The 22,899-nt window shown below is 38.8% G+C and overlaps 1 protein-coding gene across 1 annotated transcript in view; it reads right to left on the reverse strand.

Moving 5' to 3' along the window:
- Window positions 1-1,425: 1,425 nt before the first annotated feature.
- Window positions 1,426-22,899, reverse strand: part of MARCHF11 (membrane associated ring-CH-type finger 11) — a gene marked incomplete at its 5' end in the record, with an annotated part of 88,259 nt that continues 66,785 nt past the window's right edge. The window contains 2 exons of the mRNA XM_081088713.1: window positions 1,426-2,076; window positions 21,910-22,102. Coding sequence (XP_080944839.1) covers window positions 1,754-2,076; window positions 21,910-22,102 — 516 coding nt within the window. The 3' untranslated portion in view covers window positions 1,426-1,753. The remainder of the gene's footprint in view (window positions 2,077-21,909; window positions 22,103-22,899) is intronic.

Consider the following 22,899-nt stretch of genomic DNA (forward strand, 5'->3'; position numbering starts at 1 on the left):
TTTCTTCTATTTTTTCCCATTAACTGAAAATATGCCCACATAGCCTTATAGGAAGCACACATAAAGGCTGTGTTTGCATCTTTATCTTTTTGTGGACAGTTTTTTTGTTTATTATTATCATTAATTTTCCTGAGGATAATTATCCTGGGTCCTGGAAGAGATGGGAGGTGAGGGAAGCATAGAATAGATGTGTGCTAGGCCAAAGAATGGCCTATATTTCCTAGGGGGAAAATCTCTTAAAATAACTTTGAAGTCTTTGATTAATTTACCAGATAAATCCACTGCATGTAAAATGGTGTCCTCATGAATGCAGTGAATTAATCTCTAGGTTCCACTGGGACTTGGAACTTTGAGCTTTGCTATAAATTACAGCACTTGCTGTAATGTTTTATCTCACACACATGATAGAAATATTTTTTCTGAACTGAAAAATTAGGACTAAAGTAATCTTCAAATCATTGTGACAACTTTTTAACTGGGAAAATATTTCAAGTGTTGGTAGAATTTGCTGTGTAAAAATCACGTTACCTGTAAACATTCTTATTCTGTTTTTAATCATACAAAGATTATTATTAGAAAGTAGGGTGCAAAGCACTTTGCTTCATATGCTTTAAAACCTGATCAATTACTTCAAATGACCTACATGCTCAACTCATGTTTCTAAGGAAAGCATGACGGCCTGCCTCATCTATTCTGTCTTTGCGATTAAAATGTGCCATTTACTCCCATTAGAAGGATAAAACGGTGGAAAATCTCCAGGTTCCACTAGTTAGAAACCTGGTCCTGGGGAGTCGATAGCCTCATTTTTCCTCTTTTCATTTAAAAAATACTTATCTGGTGAAAGAGAAACACATCTCACTGCTGGCGAATGTGTTTCCCCAGGACTTCATTAAACCAAGTAATGGGATTGGTGTTTAAATGATTGAGTAGGTATATAAGCTTTTGCAAAAGGAAAATCTAATTAAGACCGTGCTCATAGAAATCAAGACACTAACATTTTGATAGGTCTATGAGAGGTTTATGCAAATGTGAGGCAGTATTATCACACACAGTGATACAATGTTTTGGTGAGCTTTTAGGGTTATAAGTATGCAGGATGCTCTATGTAACATGTTCTAGAGTAAAACTATTCTACTCAGCTTATCTTTATCTTTTTTTACAAGCTCTCTGTACTGTTTCAGAAGTTAGAAAACAAGCCATAATTCCTAGAATCTACTTTCCTGTTGACAGGTTATTTCCTCCCCACCTCCCCCCGAAAAAAAAAAAGTCATGGTCAAGTTTGCCAACCAGCATGAGGCATGGGGAGGTCCAGTGCAGAGCCTCATGGCTGCTCAGTTGATAGGCACTTTGGAACCGGCCCACAGAATTCTAAACTCTTCCCCATTCGTAGCATGTCTGAAAGATTACACATGGAGCACAAAGTTTGATAAAAATATATTTAAAACAAGCAAGAAAAAAATAGTTTGGGCCTTGAGGATAACTTTCATCATTCTTTTAACCAAGTAGAGTTAAATTATACAGATCATGATTTCAAGTATCAACTTATAAAATGTGTGATAAATCAGAAAGCAAACAAGAGGACTCTTTTATTTTTTCAGAAAAATGTATTTGCAATTCAAATGTTCATATAAAAAGCATAAATTTTAAAAAGTTCATAGATGTGTGTTTTTAGAAGTGTTATGGTTTTGCCATTGATTGCAATTACATTCCAAAATGTGCAGGGTGGTCCACGCTGCACCGTCCTATACTCTGGTCACACGGAAGTCACTCTCATCACAACTTCTCCTGAGCTGTTATCTTCCGATAGGTCTTCGTGGGGTCTCATTCGATTGAACAGGTGTAATAACACGTAGCCACACTGAAACCTCGGGGAGGTTAGCTGCGTGGGGTGGACCAAGTTCCTGTTCCGCAGAGCTGTCAGTGGCAACCATAAAGTCCTGCTTGTAGAAGACTCTCCCCGGCTACTTTCTTCGATGTCTGTGGCTTTGTCATAATTTAATACATCCCAGTGTAAGTTAACAGCTCGCCAGCGCTTAAACACTCTGTAAACTGCAGCTCCTTCGTGGACAATGAGACCTACAATTCAAGGAAAAAAATCAATTTCAAAAGACTGGTCATAACCAAAAGTTGAGAATGTTATTTTGTATGCAATTAGGAATGAAAGAAATAGTCAACTCTTTGTTACTCATCTTCTTTAAAAATATGGTATTCTGACTACTCAAATATTTTGGCAAATGGCAAAACACTAACCGTATTGCCTGGGAACAATCAATATTCAAAGATTAAGAGTTCAATACCATTCAGAGAAAGAATGTAGTTATCATGGATATAATTGACTTGCTTCATTATGGCTCAGAACATACTCTGGGCTTTTCTTTGCCGTAGAAGAAACATTGGGTTCATTTATTGATTCAACATGTACTTCACATATATTTCTTGAGCCAAGCAATGTATGTGGGCTTGATCCCAGCAGGCAACTTAATTTTTGGAAAGAGGCATATATTAAGGTCAATGCCATCTCCCCAGTTCCTAAGACAACGCCTGACACACAAGGAGGTATGATAGAGCTTTTGGTTATTTTTACTCTCCAGACAGGTCAACAAAATTTAGTAAGCACCTACTTGAAAGCTTTATGTATATCCTTTCATTTGGTTCTCAACACAGCCTTATGAAATAATCACAAGCACGTCCCCCATTTCACAAGCAAGAACACCAAGCCCCAGGCAGGTGAGGGAACTTGCTCAAGAGCAGACGACCAGCAGCGGCGGGTCAGGAATTCAGACCCAGGCAGGCTGGCTCCGGGGCCCTTGTTCTTCGCTGCCGCACAGTGAGGTGGATGATGAATGATTTCTGAGACAGAGTCTTCAGAGAATAAACTAGGCCAGTGATGGCGAGCCTATGACACGCGTGTCAGAGGTGACACGCGAACTCATTTCTTTGGTTGATTTTCCTTTGTTAAATGGCATTTAAATATATAAAATAAATATCAAAAATATAAGTCTTTGTTTTACTATGGTTGCAAATATCAAAAAAATTCTATATATGACACGGCACCAGAGTTAAGTTAGGGTTTTTCAAAATGCTGGCACGCCGAGCTCAAAAGGTTCGCCATCACTGAACTAGGCGATACTAGAACCTCACAAACCAGCAGTCAGTGAATCAGGTATGGTGCCCTGAGACATGGCGTCATGTCCTTCGTCCACCCAAGGTCCCATCACACCCTGCATTCTTCATCATTTATATTTCATCATGGGGTGACCGCCCCATAAAAAGGATCCCAGGGGTGGGGGGCTTCAGGTAGAAAAGTGAGGAGGAGCTCTTCTCTTTCAAGAGGTTGAAATTCCTGTGAAAGTTGGTGGAGAGGCCAATGAAATCTTTTTTTTTTTTAATGGAATATGGCCTGAAAGTAGAATGCTTCAGGTGACAACCATTTTTTAACAATAAATTTGAAAAATGAGTAGATCTACCTCCTCAGCATTTAGAATCTTGGGTATATGCCCTCAAGAAACTCTCATAAATGTGAACAAGGAGGCATATTCAGAATGTTCATTTATATATTTGTTTGTTTTTCAGAAAAGAAAATCACCACAATCTCAAAGTCTATCCTTAGAAGAATAGCCAGCCTGTGGTGTGTGGATCCAAGGGGCTTCCACAATGAAATAGTAGGAAACACGGCCATGGTACTAACATGGATACACCTTAAAACTACAGTGCAAATCTCAAAGCCACGGTTTAAAAAAAAAGGAAAGTTTTAGAAATAAATGATTAAAGAAATAAACTACACTTTATGGATACAGATATATATGGTAAATAAAAGTATAAAAACATGCATGGGAATAATAACCATTAAATTCATAGTAGTGGGGAGGGGAAATGAAGTGAGATCAGGGAGAGACTTCAAAGAAGGCTTTCAATGTTGTGTTTTTTAAGCTGGGTGCTGGGGATATGGATGGATATGTATACTTTTTGTGTGACTGAATAATTCATAATTTCAAAAATCACAGAGAATGCGGAAAACTGGTCTAAGATGGACTAGGTCAGTGATGGTGAACCTTTTGAGCTCGGCGTGCCAGCATTTTGAAAAACCCTAACTTAGCTCTGGTGCCGTGTCACATGTAGAAATATTTTTGATATTTGCAACCATAGTAAAACAAAGACTTATATTTTTGATATTTATTTTATATATTTAAATGCCATTTAACAAAGGAAAATCAACCAAAAAATGAGTTCGCGTGTCACCTCTGACAAGCGTGTCATAGGTTCGCCATCACTGGACTAGGTGAACTAGGAGAGACAATAAGGAGGTTACCCATATAAATGTGAGAAGTAGAGCGGTGGCAGTAAGGAGAATACTGAGGGACAGTCATAAACTTGTCAGAAGGAAAATGGATATGAATAGTAATACAAAGAAGGGGGAAATCAGAGTCCCACATTGTTAAGGCTGGAGGAAGGGGTTATTGAAAGAATGAGTACAACGAGTTTTTGATGGGAGATTATTTTTTCTTTTCAGCTAAAGCAATGCCAGATAGGTTATAGAGATACCCAGCCCTTGGAAAACCACACCTACTTAATGGTAGAATTTAAGTTTTAAAATACATTTTATTGATTTTTTTTACAGAGATGAAGGGAGAGGGATAGAGAGCCAGAAACATCGATGAGAGAGAAACATTGATCAGCTGCCTCCTGCACACCCCCTACCGGGGATGTGCCCGCAACCAAGGTACATGCCCTTGACAGGATTCAAACCTGGGACCCTTCAGTCCACAGGCCAACGCTCTATCCACTGAGCCAAACTGGTCAGGGCTAGAATTTAAGTTTTACATCGCTCCCTTACCAGATAAATTTAAGACACATATAACATAACCGCATTCAAAAGATATTTGTCATAGACCACTAAAAATGCATATGGTTCAATAAATAAAAATGTCTTCTACCCAGTCACTACACACCAAAATAATCTGTAGAAAACTAAATGTCCATTAATCACAGCAATTTCAAATCATTGTTATGATCAACTTCTTTTTCCTAAGGAATAATCGAAGTTGACCCAACTGATTGGATGATTTTGAGAAACAGCCAGAATTAGAAGCCACCTCTACCAGGTTTTAATGGATGATTCTATTATTAGCTTTCTGAAAGCTCTGTGGCCAGTGATTTAACTTTTATGGTTCAGATTTTCCTCCTTAAAATGCAATTGTAATACCTAATCTACACATTCAGCAGAATAGTATGAAGATAAATTAGAATTCATCAACTAGCACTCAGATTTTTTCAGAGATGGTAACTGTATAAGTACAAGATATGATTATTAATTTAAAAATCAATAGTGAATCTATGTGGTGAGGAACATTCATTCACACTAATCACAAAACCATTATAGCTTGCAGCAGGTTCATTGTACATAAGTGCCGAATGAGGGACAGCTTTACCAGGGAAACCACTCATTTTACAAAATCTTATTCTTTTTTTATTGATTTCCTCTGAAAGGCCAGAAATCAGATCTTTTGCTAGAGCTTAAAGTCACTTTCTTGGCATACACTCCTGGTAGCCCTTCTCTGAATACATAAATCTACCCAGTATTCAGAAATAAATCCCACAGGTCTTCATAGACCATTTTGAACCAAATTTAAAGAGAGAGAACTACTTGAAGTTTTCATGAAGACACAGCCCTCTTAAATTTCCAGCTTTATGTGCTGCTTCTTAATTGCATTTCAATTAAGAATAATGCTTAGATTGTGTTTTATTCTTCATGAGCAGTCAGAATTACTTCTTGCCTTCTAGAAGATTAAATTTTACTGAAATATGAGGAACCACATCCCACCCCCAAGGTTGTCCACTGTAATGTAATTTTTTCTTCTTTATATATTCTGGAGTTGGAGCAAACGCCTTCTGTACTAGTGGTTATGAGAAGAAATGATGACTGTGATCACTGAAATCCAGGAGTAAGCAGTCATTCAACTCCAGTTCGTATGTTGGAAAACCCAGCTGCTAAAATCCATATTGCCATCCTTTCTTACTGATCGGTCTCCTCTGGTTTCATAATGGGGAGCTCACTTCCTCCAGTGGCTGTCACTCTCCGAGTAATACAAGGTAAGCCTTAAAAAGGATTTATCACCTTGACATTTTAGGTCATATGAGAACAGGCTTAAATTTACTTTTCCATCTGAGTCACTAAACCTGAAGGGAAAATCAATAATTTCTATAAAATGTAAGTATTAAATATTTTAGGATACTTGCTACATTATTAATGGCATGGATATCAACAAGCTATGATTTATGGGAATTTGGGGTTATAAGAGTTGAGCTCTGTGTGTGTGGTTGGTTTTATCATTTTCTTGCCAGTAACATTTAATTGGAGCACCCAGTTATTAATGTGCAAAGAACATTTTTGTTAGGGAATTATCTTTTAAAACAAAGCAGGATTAAATATTTTCTGGTTCATTGGAATAAAAGCAACTGTTTATATAGATAAAAGATATCCCAGATTTCAAAGTGGTGTGTTAGTTGAAATTCGTATATATTGTAGAAAACAAGCTAATTACCCAAAGAAATGGTGGGGCAGATTATCAGGTACACACTCTGTGCATGCACTTGAATACATACTCTCTCTCTCTCTCTCTCTCTCTCTCTATATATATATATATATATATATATATATGTCTATGTTTATTTTAACACAGACAAACGGTGTGTTATAATTAACAGAAACTTCCAATATTTTTGATCAAATAAATATTTTGATATTAATGACCAAAGCACTGGTCAAATTTTTATTTCTTATGTTACCAGCCTCAGCTTTTGTCCAAATAAGCTTGGTTATTTTCATAATTTAAAGGCCAAATTTTTATCAAGGATATATTTTGATAGTCAAGGACTGTGCTATATGCTTTACATGCATGATTTTATATCTTGATGGAAACTTTACAAATAGATACTGTGATTGAACAATTTCACAGTTGAGGAAATTGAGACGTACAGAGATTTAACTTGTCCAACATCATGAAGATATAAGAATCAGAGGTGAAAGTAAAGCTCAAATCTGTCTATAAGCAAACATTGAGTACTATAGTCCTACTCATGTTAAATGTCCAATTTAAGGCAGTCTCCCCTAGTCATACAATGATAACCAACTAAAAGAGCCCTTGCTATCAACTGAAAGTAGGTATCTCCCTAAAATTCATGTTGAAGCCCTAATCTGTGATGCAATTTTTTTGGAGGTGGGATCATTGGAAGGTAATGAGGGTTATCTTAAGTCATAAGAGTAGGGACCTTGTGATGGAATTAATGTCCATATAAAAAGTGGGAGAGCCCTGGCTGGTTTGGCTCAGTGGATAGAGTGTCGGTCTCCGGACTGAAGGGTCCCAGGTTCGATTCCGGTCAAGGGCACATGCCTGGGTCCAACATGCAGGAGGCAGCCAGTCAATGATTCCCTCTCATCATTGATGTTTCTATCTCTCTCTTCTTTTCCCTTCCTATCTGAAATCAATAAAAATATATTTTTTTTAAAAAGTGGGAGAAACGTGAGTTATCTCTCTCTCTCTCTCTCTCTCTCTCTCTCTCGCTCTCGCTCTCGCTCTTGCTCTTGCTCTCGCTCTCACTTTCGCTCTCTGCTCTCTGTTGTGCATACACAGAATGGCCATGTAAGGACATAAAGAGAAGATAGTTATCTGCAAGTCAAGATGAGAGCCCTAACCAGATGCTGAATCTGCCAGCACCTTGCCCCTGGACTTCCCAGTCTCCAGAACTCTAAGCAATAAATGTTTGTTATTTAAGCCACCCAATCTGTGGTATTTTATTTTAGGAGCTCAAAAAGGCTAAGACAGACCTTGTAGATAAACTACATCACCCTCATTTAAAATATGAGTAAATTAAGTCCTGGAGACTGTGGCTTGGGCAAAGTTATGCAATTAGTTGCCATTTTTAACATCCTTGTGCATCACTGCCAGTTATATCTCTAGGACTGCCAGTGAAACAGCCCCTTTCTTCCCTCCCTCTCACGGGAGGGAAAGGGATGGGCACCTTATTTGAAGGCAACACTGTAAGTGGTGAGACCTTCGTCTGGTGAGCTGCACTCCCCTTGAGCCTTCCCAGGAAGTACAAGGCCCTGATTAAACCACAGAGAAACAAACACAGGTTAAAGCCCTGTGTGCTGTTCAATCAAAAGGGCTCTTAGGAAAACTATGGAGCTCGCAACCCCCAGCAGATATTTGGCCAGAAAAAGCCTTTGATTGTGACAATGTCCAAGATTTCTAGATTAAATTTTACTATTCTCCCTTGTCAAAGTTATTCCTCTCTCCTTCTCCCTCTCTCTCTGAAATTTGCACATAACTAAACTCTACAAATATTACCCTGTGTCATTCTGAGAAGTCAGGGTGCACCCAAAGAATGGTAACTTTGGGTCCCATTTGATCCCGTTTAAGAACAGTAGTTTAGAGTCAATCGCATAAAGTAGCCCCACTTTTGACATCATAATTTACATCCCTACTCAGAAGACTACAGCATGTTTAGACCAAAGAGGGTCAACTGAATAAGACTTTGGTCCAAGATACCCTTTGCTGGGATCATCTGCGCTGGAATGTAATAAAATGCCTTAATCCTCCTGGCAAAATTTCCCAACTGACCCCAAATTTAAATGCCCAACTGTCCTGGAAACATAGATGTGAGTATAGAGGTGATCATTTTTCAAGTCACTCCTCCATTGTTGAATCTTGTTAATATGAACCTTGAAAAAAACTGTAAGTCATTGTTCTATGTATATTGAATGTTTTTGTTGGAGTAAACTATGGATGAAGCTTAAATGAAAAAACAAAAACAAAAAACACCAATAGAACAAAATATAAAACTTAGAGAGATAAAGACTGAAAATAACACGTAAGTCATCACAGATGTCACTAAGCTCGCCAAAAAACAAGGCTATCGTAAACTGATAACTTAAAAACCGAGTCTCTGGGAACTACAATGTCCTGATTGCATATGGAAATTGTTGTGAACCCATATCTGAACAAATAATGTAAAGAAAATCCCACATGCAATGCACTTCTATCTATAAAATATGGGTTGATTTTTCTATTGTTGAATGTAAATTTTAGATATACATTCAAAGAACCAAGTTGAGAATGGCAGACTATTCATGAGAGCTTAAAGCTTAGAGGCTTAACACTCAAACCACTGGCACTAAAATCTGAGCAAAAAAAAAAAAAAAAACACAAAAAAAACTTTATAAGGAAAACACATTATTCAGAAACATCCCATGACATGAAAATATTTGGCATTAGAGGCTGGAAAATCTCCAAATATTGATGATCTAACCCACCCCACATCCAAAATAGATCACAGGGCACATGAAGAAATGACGATTGAATAGTGAAGACCTTAAATGACTGTTTCTCGAGAGCACACAAAGGAAAATTCATGGCCATTGTCCTATGGCACTGCCACTCTCTTTGTCCTCTCTCTGCCCAATGAAATCTGCCGTCAGCAGCTTGATGCAAACAGCACATTTGTGCTGCATCTTTAATGCTGATGACATCACTAACTGGGAGTAGAACAAGATGGCAAAGCCAAATTCCAATAAGAAGTGCAATATTTTACTAACTGGCAGTGAAAGGGCTTGACATAGGTTGGAATTGCTCCTTGACCTGCCATCTTATTTCAGTGAATGACCAATCCCCAAGTCAAGTCAGCTGAAACCTGGGAGTCACCTAGACTCCTCTATCCTTTTGCATTAAATTATGCTAATTCTGTCTTCTGAGCAAATCTGAGATTAAAAAAACATCAATCAGAAAATCCCCTAAAAGAAAGCTCTCTCCAACACTTACATGATGAAGTATTAAACATGCTTCAAGATCCAGACGCTCTCATCATTTTTTTTCTGATGCACTTAAAATTAATTACTCCCTCCTGCCTGCTACCTCTCCACACAAGAAACGCCTGCACTGTTTTACCTATTACCCACACTGGAACAATTTGCTTATATGCCTGTGAGCCTCATCAGCTGTGTGCTTCCTGAGGACAGGAACCCTAGTCCTACTTCAGTGTCTGGTACACAGTAGGAATTCAATAAATCTTTACTCAGTGAGAGGAAATGAGAGACTAGCCATGATTGGAATTTAAAGGATAACAAAAATTAACTTAATTTAGTTGTGACTGCCATGAAAACAAAGAGAGATCACAAGTATTATTCTATGAAGCGTTAGAGTAACATCTTGATCTCAGGACAAACAGATGTACACTCCAAGACTAGAAGTGGAAAAGGCCCATATTTTATGACAGTGGACTTTGGGTCATGGGGAGAAGGTGATGATGATGATGGTGCATGTGTGTGTGTATGTGTGTGTTTGTATACAGACAGACAGATACAGAGAGAGAAAGAGAAAGAGAGAGAGAGAGAGAGAGAGAGAGAGAGAGAGAGAGAGAGAGAGAGTCTAACAGGGGTAGAAGAGCTATAAAATTCTCTACAAGGATTTGTTTTCAGTCCTAATAAATTATAGCAGCCACTCCCATAGTTTTGTTGGCCTGGTCATTAAGTGTTTGCCTGCATCAACCAATAATCAAGCCAAAGAGTTACAAAGTGATTGCAGCTAGGCCTAAAGCCTATAAGACAGGTATGGATTCCAGGCAAACAAAGAGAATAAAAAAGATGCTGTCCATTCATCTGACAATTGCTTTTCTAAGAAGCCAATCTATCACTTAATTATTTTAATAATTTATTTATTCCTTAGTAGATAGGAGATTCCTGATCTTTTGATTACTAGCCCTGGAGCACTAACATACCATTGGTATATTTACAAAATATTCCTCAAAAGCTGCAAACTTTGTCATATGTTATAAAATACATGATGTTAATTTTTTTAAATATTAAAAGAATTCACTGGAGAGAAATGTTATATCACCGGAGTTTCTACCCAAACTTGCTTGGGGTCAAGAAAAACCTACACTTACAGATACAATTATTTCAAAAACAGAAATAAAGGAATGAGCTCAATACTTTTATAGATAAAAAAGATATCCTAGAGTTCTCATAAAACTGGGAGCGTGGATTAGATAATCAGTTTAATTTCAGTAGAATGCAGCTTCAATTCTGTCCGTCAATTCATGAACAGATGAAACACCTGCAGCAAAGAGGTAACATTATATATCAGAGGGATCAGAAGTGGACAAACACAGTTACTGAGTTTTAAAATTAGAAAAGGTGGGCTCTGGCTTCATTCGACCCCTTCATTGTGGGGCACGAAAGCTCTAAGGACCAGAGAAACCATATGGTTTGACAAAGGGTCCATGGTTAGTTAGCATCCAAGCCCAGAATCAGAGCCGGAACCTTGATGCCTGGTCCAGTGTGCTCACTCCCCGTAACTCAGACGGCAGAAGCCATCTTTGGGCAAAGCCAGTCCTCACTGTCTCTCTCCAGCCCAAGGGATATTTTACCGACTATGAAGCAGTGTGAATCAAAATCCCTTTTCAATAAAACCAGACGTGGGGCTGTTAAGTTCTCCTCTGGCCTTTATCCTCTGGGGTACATTGCAGCATTTGGATAGGAGATGGGAGGATTACAGTGACCCTTGCAATTATAATAATAAATCTGTCTGCATGCCCAATGGAACAGTATGTGGTTAAAAAACTGATCAAAATCCATCTTGTGTGTTAATTAAAGCTTTTTGGATCAGTAATCTACTTTATATATCTCTATTTATTGCCCACACGCTAGTATATAGACCAAAGCCAGTTCTTAGAAGAATACTATTAATAGACTTTCCTCATGGGAAGTAGAAATAAACACAACGAATTTTTCCTACAATGGACAAACAATCTACTGCAAACTCACAGAGCACAGTTATTAATCTTCAGGGGAAAACTAGACATGTATTGGCTGTTTTATTTTTCAGGTGAGAATAATATCTTTAAAAATATAAATTGAAATATCTAATTAAAACCTGCTTATCTTTGTGACCTGTAATAGGCCGTTTCATTTCCTGTGGCCTTGTTTTTCATTTCTCTTACTTCATATAGGCTGTGTGTAAAAATTCCAAACAGAAGCTACTATCTAAGCATAAGTAACATTTCTAACTCTTCCATTTCATTCACAACAGTCAGGTTTGTATAACTGCAAATATTGATAAAATTTTAAACTGAATACAAAAATGCTCAGATCTCTGGTTTCCTTAATATTTTATTCTGTGATCTAGCAACAGAATGTTTAAAATTCTCATAAACACTCTCTGGAAGATAGTGGAGTCACAGACAGAGTCAAGTTGCACATGCACATATATGTGCACACCTGCACACAGAGTGAGGTCACTAGAGCTGTTGTCTCCTGACCTCTCAGCTGCTCTCCATGATCATGGAGGGTGTGTCCCTGATTCTTGGATGTCCTCAGCTTCCTAGATACACACACTTCAGGTCCCTGTAGATGATAGCCACAACCTGGTGTGCCTAACCCTTCCCTCTGCTGTTCCTCCCTCACTCCAGCCTGGAGTTTTCCCTTCTAGAACCCATTCCAAGTGCAAGCTCTGAAACTACCACCCATTGCTGACAACCACCACCTCTGATGCCTCTCACTCACTCACTCACTTTCTTAATTTCAATGTATCCTTGTCCCACCTCCTGAAGAGTCTGGGCCCCTGGACTGTGTAGTCTCTCCCCGCTCTCCCAGCCTCTTTCTGGCTGCGGCTCCTTCCCAGCAGCTGAGAAAGCACATCCCATCCTGTCATCACACTCCCACCACTGGAGTTGAAAGGCAAGGCTGATCCTGCTGCTGTCTTCTAGCAACTGCATGCAAAACCCCATCATAGCCCAATGTCACCATTTCACGCTCTTCACTTATTCTTCATCCCATTGGGTAAAAAAGCACAGCCACATAGCCCTGTAGACTGGGACCACCCCTGCTCTCACCTCAGGCGGGCACTCAATTATGCCCAACAAAGTCTCTTAGCTCAGCTTCCTCCCCCAAAGCTCATGAGGCTCCCCTCAGACTACTCATTGACAACACATGAATGGATATGTCTGTCTTCCAATGAAACTTCATTTATGAGCACTAAATTTTATATTTGATGTAATTTTCATATGTCATAAAATAAAACAAAATTCTTCTTTTGATATTTGTCAACCATTTCAATATGTAAAACCCATTCTTAGATCATGGGCTGTTCAAGAACATCCCTCTGCTATTTACATCTCTATCCTGCACTCCAAGCTTTGGACACAATTAATGGCCAGTAGATGACTGACACCTCTTTGGCTAGGCTGCCCAAATTGAGAGAGATGGCTCAAAGAGTCACACCGTGTCCTAGAGGAAATGGAAGGCAACAATAACAACATATCTGGTCAGCTATGCTGCTGATTATGCTGATATTTCTCCAAAAGAACTTGAACTTTACGAGGTCAAATGAAAGAAAGGTATTGGGTTGGGTTTTCTCTTCAGAGGAGGCCTAGAATGTTCATTAGTTTTAAGAGACCATGAAGTGCAAGTAACAAAACAAATTCCCTTCTATTTGTTTCCTGGGGTTTTAAAAGCAGCAATATCACCATAACCAACATGATAATAATCTTTAGAAAAATTGGTAAACATCAATATGACTATGACATACAAAAGCCTATAATTTGTACCTCCAGAGCAAAGAGATAATAATAGCCTACATCCCAAAACATATAAAGAATACACATTTGTTTCCTCTCTAAGAATTTTGAATTACAAGCAGTCACTCTGCCTCTCCCTCCAAAGGGCCTGACCAGGATGTGCTCAGAAATTAGAAACCTAAAGGACCCAAGGCTGGGGCTGGTGTTGAAGAATAGACATCTGCTTGACTTGCGTCAGAATCTTTGTATAAATGAAGTTGCGGCATTTCCTGGGACAAAAAGCTCGCTAAGATATTCTGAAATTGAGAAATAATGACCTGTGCTTATAAAAGAATTCTAAGAAGTCGTTCCAAAGAAGCTAACAGAACATGCAACTCTGGGAACAGTCATGGCTGCGGGGTGACAGGCCCCTTCCTTTCAGCATGGCCAACCTCACAACCCAGTCCTCAGCCTGGGACAAACTTTGAAGGGAAGCCCAGAGGGGCTCTGGGCCAGAGTGGAAGGTTTGTGTCCACCCTGCACTAACTGGCAGCTGTGCAAAGGTCTCCTAAGTTGCCAAATTGTAGCACTGCATGAAAGTAGGTCCCTGATCAAATTATAGATCAGGAAATGGAATCATTTCCTGGAGCAGAGGTGGCTGGTAGTCTTCTTGTGTCAAGAGGAAAATTATGATATGAAGATTCAACGAGGAAATACTGGGTGAATCAACTTTCCTAGTTATTTTGCCGAACACTGTTTGAGTTTGTGTGTGTGTTTTTCACACCCCTATGATGCATGCAGACTTACCCTCATTAGTGCTTCCCCTGAACTCAGAATGAGACAAGGGCAACACCTTCTGCAATGCATTTTCCTGCGCTGTAATGCAAAGTGCCAACCTCCACTTAGGCAGCTTTCCACATCGCCCTCTGTGGCTGGATGCTGACCTGTTGACATGCAAAGCCGCTTTCCTAAGTGAGCTCAGTGCTCAGATCCCAGGCTTGGTGGTGATGGTGGTGGTTATGGGGGTAGGAGCGGGTGGAGTATGATGAAAGGTTGGATCTGGGCTTCCAATATTTTGTGCTTTTAAAATATCAACTGAACACAGATTGGAAGCCTTAGCATCAAAATGGCTGGCAATTTTGAATGGGGTGGGGCAGGTGTGGGGTGTAGGCAGCTCACAGCTATTATCTCTACTCCCCACAGGGAAAGTATTTTCAATGTGGAGATGGCCCGTGTCCAGTCACACTGGATTCTGTGGTCCTGGCTCTCCACAGGGAAGGTGAGGACATCCACAAACACCTCGGTGCAGGACAGCGCTGGAGCGGGCCCTAAAAAAATGCCGCCAACATGTATGTTCTCCTGGTAATCTTACATTTTCGCTTGGAATATTTAATAATTTTATAGATATCATTTTACATTTATCTGTAAGTATTTGGCAACTTAAAAAAATGCTCTCTCTCTATAATGACCCAGGAGTGGACATTTTGCAGACCTGGCCCACCACTGCCCTTTGAAGCGCATTCATCTATGCGGTTGCCGACTCTGTGTGGTGGCTACACAGGAACTGGATGCTCTCCGTTGCTCTCCAGCCAACTCACTTTTTTTCTGCTCTAAATTACGGCATTTCCATTCCAATGCTAATCTCTTTCTAACTCTTTCAGTAAATGTGTTTTCATCTAAAATACTTTAGAAAATATTGTCAGGTTCTGAATCATGCTGAGTGAGAAGTACCAGAGACCCTGGAAAATTTTAAACAGGAGGGAGTCTAGAAGTCATATTTTGCTTGGAACGCACTAGTATTTTTTTATTTAGTTGATTTACTTTCTTAATTATGCTTTACTTAAGCTAATTGATTTGTGCTTGTTGAAAGGGAGCCACAGGAAGGAAGATGACCTGAAAGCGCCATTTCAGGAGGAAACGACCTGACATTAGACAGGCAGACAACTGGTCACCCTCAATGGCAAGAACTCATTTGTGGTAACGGAGACTTTGATTATCCTAAAATTATTTGTCACACTTCTTCATCTTTCCTCATACACTATTAAAGAATTAGAAAATGTACATTTTAAATTTCATGTCCATAAAATGTTAAATAAGGTGTTCCTTTTAGCTGCTTTGCCTGGAGAAAATAAAAATGAGCGAAGTGGAGCAATATCAAAGGCAAGAGAGAAACATTAACTTGGCTTTTAAAAATGTAAACACATGTCTGATATCATCAGTCTAAAACCATAGGAATATGTTGTGTTTATTTATTGTCCTGAAGTTCTATAATGAAATGTGAATAAAAGTTACCGACTGGGAACTCTAAATAGTTTTCCTGTGTGTACAAGTTTCCAAGTTGCTTTAGCTAGATATATTACCAACTATGAAGAACAGATTTTCAACAGGGCTACAATAATAGTGATAAAATTTACATGGATTTTTAAAAATGTATTTAGATTCAAAATACAGTAAAATAAAACTTTATTTCAGAGAGTATGGAATTTCTGCAGAGGAGCATTTTTTTTTCAGTATTGACTGTGATTGGTACAGCAAGGATATTTTATTTTATTTTATTTTTTTAATTTTTATTTTTTAAATATATTTTATTGATTTTTTACAGAGAGGAAGGGAGAGAGATAGTTAGAAACATCAATGAGAGAGAAACATCGATTAGTTGCCTCCTGCACATCCCCCACTGGGGAAGTGCCCGCAACCCAGGTACATGCCCTTGACCGGAATCAAACCTGGGACCCTTCAGTCCGCAAGCCGACGCTCTATCCACTGAGCCAAACCGGTTTTGGCAGCAAGGATATTTTAATCAGATCCTCACTCTGGTACATCTCGGGCTATTTTTTTAAATTCCCTAATCTCTACAGCTTTCCAATGCAAGACAGCATAAAAAAATCATAATATATTTTATTTCAGTACTTTAAGAGAGCCCTGAGAAATAGTTGTGGTTCCTGATGGGAAAAGTGTGTGTGTGTGTGTGTGTGTGTGTGTGTGTGTGTGTGTGTCCTCCATTCTGCATGCTCGTGCTTTAATCTGAGAAATAGAAACATACAGAAAACAAGCAATAACAGAACCAGTACTTTAGCCATAGAGCCAAGTGACAGAGAGAAGCAATTTTTCTTAAAGCAATTTCAGGAATCACTTTCTACACGAATAAAAAAAGAGACAGATTGAAGCGTGAAATCCCCTCAGTGTTAACAGTATAATAGAAGAAACTGGCCAGGAGCTCCTAAGGGCCCGGGGGAAGGCAGGGTTTGTGAGAGGTGGTGATCTCTGACTTCCATCACCCCTGCTGGATTTCATTTTTCAGAAAGAATAAGTGGCGTGTTAACACCACCGATCATCGGTCTGTGTCCCTGCACATCACGACCCTGGCATCGGAAGACACCAGGCAGGACGACCTGCATATTCACACGGCCCTGTGTGACCACTGTTATTTTCGTAGATAAAACTGCCCCAGAGACTGAAATAGTCACAGAATGAATTAAGAAAACCACTCTAATGGTGTTAAATATAGTTGCAACTACCAATGGCAATGTCAAAAAGTGACATGGAGGCTTGTCAATGTATGGGAAAACCGGAACTCCCGTATATTGGGGGTGGGGAGATATAAACCGGTAAAGCCTTTTTAGGGTGCAAAATGTTAACATGTGCATATTACTCAAACCAGACTTTCCACTCCTTAGAATCTGGCCTACAGAAATACATAAGAGGATGTCCTTTGCAGCATTGTTCATAAAGGCAAAAATATCCATCAACAGAAAGTTCAAGTAAATCCTATACATCCGTTCTATTGAGAAAAGAGCTCGAGATCATATTGTTGAATGAACACGACTATTTGTTTAACCATATGAATAGTTTTGATCCTGCTTATGTGAAAAATATGCATGTTAACCTAATGAAAAAGAGCTGGAGGATATGCATCAAGATGTTTGAGTGGGGATGTTTCTTCAAATCGAGTGATGTAACAGAGCAGTGTGAGTAAAAGGGTCCGTCTTAAACTCTATATATTTCAGAATTATAAATACAAAGGTGTCTCTTAATTTGAATCTATATATATTTACATGGACAATTAAGAAAAATAGAAGAACAAAAGTAATCCAAGTTTTTAATTTCATAATCATAATTAATTCGTTCCTTCCCTTAGTATCTCAGGGAAGATTTTCCAGACATGGGCTTGGCACCACACTGTGGTGTTGATGATTAGGTATAAGCACTGTTATATCTATTTCAGGAATCTCACTAACATAATGGCGTTTCAGTTTTAGTTCGTTGCTTCTACAAGAAACTGAACTGACCTCTACGCTACCAGACACCAAGTGACTTAATTACTGCCCTCCCTCTTCAGATGCAAGAGAGTCAAATGACTCCCTGTCCTTATGGCCATCCCTTAGTCCCTCAATCTTTGAGTCATTGAGAAGCACATTCCTCTGTGGCCCAAACTTGCTTTGAATCACAGGACCAATGGAAGTGAGAGCCTTCAATTTCCTCTATGTGCGAAGTGCGGAGTAAAGAACCAGATGCTGTATGTACCCAGTGCCATCTGCCAAGCATTTGCTCTTCGTTTCTGAGTTTGCTAACCTTCCTTTGTCCACTGTGCAAATCTTCTTAGGAGGGAGTCTGTTTTGCTTATTGCTTCTCCCTAAATTACTAGCCCTGGGCTACCACATTTGGGTGGTTTCAATCCTTTAGATTAGTTTTCCTGGTGCACAATGATAGTCTGAATGCCATCTATTTAAATATTTAAAAGAGCTCCCTAAATATAATATAAAGTGTTCTCTCTTTATACCTCCATTTCCATAAGACATGTCTCCCTCTTATGGCTCTCCATCTACCTCTTCACCACCACCATCTCACCGTTAGTCCCCTTCCTTCTCTTAATCCTCTTGAACTCATGTTCACTGTAGGAAACACAACCTATTTATATGGACATGGTGCAGCTTCTTAATCAAATTTTTATGCATATACCATTCCATTACCTAGACATCTGTCCAATATGGTAACCACTACCACATTTGGCTATTTAAATTAAATTTAAATAACATTAAGTTTAATATTCAATTTCTCATTCTCACTAACCACATTTCAAGTGCTTAATGACCAAATGTATCCCGTGTCTTTGGTACTGGACAGCACAGATATACAATGTTTTCATCACTGCAAAATGTTCCATCCATCAGACAATCCTGGTTTAGGTATTTCAACTCTAATAGTACCCAGACCCTTGGGAGCATTCAAACATTTAACAGCAAATAGAAACTGGGTCTCAGGAAAGCAGGAAACGTATTAATAATGAATGAAAGCAACAACAAATTCACTGTGTCTGGAAATAAGTAAGTAAATTTCCCACGTAAATAAATTTTCTACAAATGTTTACATTTCTATTTAATAATCCAGTAAGACTCTCTTCCTAAATATGACATACACTGGCTGGATTATAACAATTTTTTTATTGTGGAATTATCTGTAGATTTTCAGAATTATTATTGAAAAAGAACATTTATGAAGCTGCCAACCTGCTCTTCTCATTTAGGTATAAACAAATCTGAAAAGCTTGGATGAATAGGAATGTAGGAATGTTTTCAACTACTTTAAAGCCCTCTGAACGGCAAGGCAGTCTTACAGCCTCCAACAGTGACAAGGGGCCATCTTCCCATTTGCCAAGCATCTACTTATCCGTCAGCCTACTTGGCTCTCACTTCCCCATGAAATCTGCCTGAATCCATCCACTCCCTACACACAACACCCCCAGCGTTAATCTCTCCCAGCTTTGTCCAACCACCATCTCCTGTGCATACTTGCCTACTGTGCACAACTCACTGCATTCTGGTTACCTACTTACACGTCTGTCTGTCCTGCCTATGGGCTAGAAGCTCCTTGTTGGCAGGAAAGTTACTGACTCTTATTTTTATTCTCAGCTTCTAGCATGATGTCTGGCACATAGAAAGCTCTCAATATATACTTATTAAATTGAGCTGAGCAAATTGGGCTCGGAGCTGTAAACCTGCTTTTCACTCAACTCTGACTCCAAGTCTTGCTGTCAGGAGTATTTGAGGTATAATCAATATAATCTACTTTGTCACTTTCTACACTTAATTAGAAGACATCTGAATTAATTTGAAATGTTAGCTATGATCTATTTGGCTATTGTTAGCCTCCCTGTATTTGTTTTCTTTACTAAATAATATTTCCAAGTAAAATCAAGAATGTTGTTCAATCTGAGTTCTTTAATATTTTTTGAAATACACAAATAAATAATTGACTAATGGCACTTATATCTGCTGAAACAAAATACAACAGTATTGTCAATATTTAAAATTTATATAAAAATTCACTCTCCAGAGTGTCTCCAGGACACTGTCCATTGGTTTTCGTTCCTAAGAAATTTGACTTTATAAAATGGGAAACACCCATATTTCGAAACAGAATCCCAAATATGTCATATATTACTGAAAGATCAATTAGTTGATATGTATGTGGTTTTTAAAGCAGAATTCTAATATTCTTGATTAAAAGTCTGGCATTAGCAATCAAAATTTGAGGAACAGTATACCAAATGCAAGCTGTGAAATTTAGGAAAATAATTCCTGACCAGGAAGCACGTGGCCCTTTTTAGTTAATATCAAGAAAATCAACTGGAATTCTTTTTCCCCTCCAGGTGAGATTGGGAGCCTAGTGGTTCCGTTATTTTATACCTCTCCTTTGAATATTAATGGCACACCACATTTTACAACATTTATGCGGAAACACAGAAGAAACACTATCTCTGAATTTGTTGAGGGAGTTGTAGAATAATTTTGTAATTCTCTGTATTTAGAGCACTACCCTCGAGATTACATTTGTATAGAGATTTAGCATTTCCAAAAGCATGCATAGGCATTATCACGCTTAATGCAAACTGTTCATATACATGATTAGCTCAATTATTCAGGCAACATCTGTTCAGTTTACGTATTATTCATGACATTTCCCTGCCTTCTTTTTTTCCTTTCTGGACTGAAATTTGATCATTTTCTTTCTTATTAGCTTTGTACTAGTGACAAAGGAGAAAAATAAGATAAGGAGAGGGAATTCAGGTTGATCATATTTTAAAATTTATAGGTTTTTTAGAAAAAAAATGACTTAGAATATAAAACTGCGGCTAAATTAAGGCTCTGGTGAGTAGAGGCCTTCGTTTAAGTTATGTAAATTATTTCAATGTTTGTGATTTACTCAAATGCCCTTAATTTACAACTTGCAATTAATAACATTATTTATTAGTCATTATTTCCCTTATTTAGGCCTGTGAGCTAGGGATGATTATTCCCATTTTTGTAGGTGAGAAAACAAGGATATGGACAAAGTTGATGTGTCCAAGCAGAGGCCAGGATTAGAGGCCTCGTGATCTGATCCAAGCTGAGCATCCATTCCCTGAAAGCAGCGTGTATGAGAAGGCGTGGGAGGCTCCTAAGACACAGATGGGCCTGAAGTTTCTGATTTGGCAGGTCTAGGGTGGGGCCTGAGAGTATGCAGATACTGCTACTGCTGGTGCTCCTCCGACCACACTTTGAGAACCACTGTTTTAAAAACCATAGCTGCCCACCTCAGCTCTTTCCACATCCCACTAAACTGTAAACCACATCAGAGCAGGGAAAGTCTCCTTGATACGGTGTTGCTCCTCCACATCCCTGCCCCACATTGTCGACTGGTCGCCATCAAGGTGCCTGGGGCACCTCATATACCACATAAACACTGTATGTATGAGTCTGCTCTCATTTCTCAGGGAAACAACAGATCAGTCAAGTGTAGGATCTGTTTAAGCTAAAATGTTTGATCCTTTTTCTCTTTTAAGTCATTAAGTTTAATAAATGAAACAAAGAGGCGCAGGACAGCAAAGAAAACTGCCCCTAAGTCCCTGCCTTCGGGGAACCTGAGTCCCTGCCCCTGGGGGAATCTGAGTCGCCATGCCATGATGTGAGACCTCCAGGCGTGGGTCCTCTCCCCAAATGCACACCATCACCACTAGCATCCATCAGTGCTACCCCAGCTTTGTGAAGGGCGACTGATTTGCTCTTACTCCCGAGAAATAAATGACTGTCCTTCTATAGCCTATCCTAAAAAATTTGACTCCTCCTTCCTTTACGTTGCAAAATATGTCACTTAAAATGGGCATTTTCCTGTTCACTTTTTTAAACTCCTTAGGAATGTCAATGCTATGCTTTTAGAGAAAAGTGGCCAGGTTGTGACGCCCCAGATAGTCATTAGTTCACTGGAGAACCAAGATCCTGCGAACCACAACATTCTATATCACACCCGACTGGCGCAAATATAACAGCTGCAAGAAATGGATTACTGACAGTTTGTTAACGTGTAACGTCTTGGTCTTACCTATGCACACTAGATCCATAAAACCATACATTCCATAGCAGATTTGAAAAAGGATGTCCTTCCTCTGCCACACTGCATAGGGGCTGAAGGCGGACCAGAGGAGCCAGGTGACACTCGCTATTAAGAACAGGGATCCTAGGATTACAGCAATCATCTGAACTTTCTCAACCAGTGTTATAGAAATGCTTTGCCACTAAAAGAAAAACAGAGGCATGTAAGAAAAAAGGTGCTGTGTATAATTTGAAAAGAAGAAAAAAAACCCAAAAACAGTTTCAGCCCCATGTTTCTCTTTATAATGTTAGACCCTTTTCAATCAGATCGGCCCCCAAATGAATTTTTCCATTTCATCCAGGCTGTACAAAATAGAGAAGGAGATAAATATTAATGAGCTGCCTTAACTTCATTATTTCCAGTAATTCGCCATTCTGTAAGTTTAATCTCGTTTTAGTCCAGATAACAGCACTGAGAGCGAATGGCTGAGGAATATTTAGTACCTGGGAATTACATTACCATCTTTCATGCATGCAGAGAATTAAAAACTCTGAAGGAACACAGGGAGGACACCTCGGTTTGGAAGTCTGTTTTACACTTATCATTTTGGCTACTGCAAAAAAAGGAATTTCTTGTTTTGTGAGGAAATGTAAAAAACAGATAATTAGGCGATATAGCAGCAAAAGCTGAAAAAGCTGTTTAAGGTAAAATACTAGAATAATTATAAGGGAACTATAAAATGTTATATTATCTGTTATTCTTAAATTTCATATACTCAGATATTATTGACTTTTAATTATAGTTAATCCATGAGGCCATTTTTGTCAAGATTTAGAATTTGTACACAAATGGAGCATCTTTGAAACTCACAAACTGTATAACGCTTACACTACTCAATGGGAAGGTAATTTGAGAGAATTTACAGTACAAATGATCAAAAATTTTCAAGGGTGTTACCGACTTGAGGTAATTAAATAGTCATGTTCTCACTTTTGTGTA

The sequence above is a fragment of the Myotis nattereri genome (genome assembly GCF_964212035.1).
Source record: "Myotis nattereri genome assembly, chromosome: 4".
NCBI lineage: Eukaryota > Metazoa > Chordata > Mammalia > Chiroptera > Vespertilionidae > Myotis > Myotis nattereri.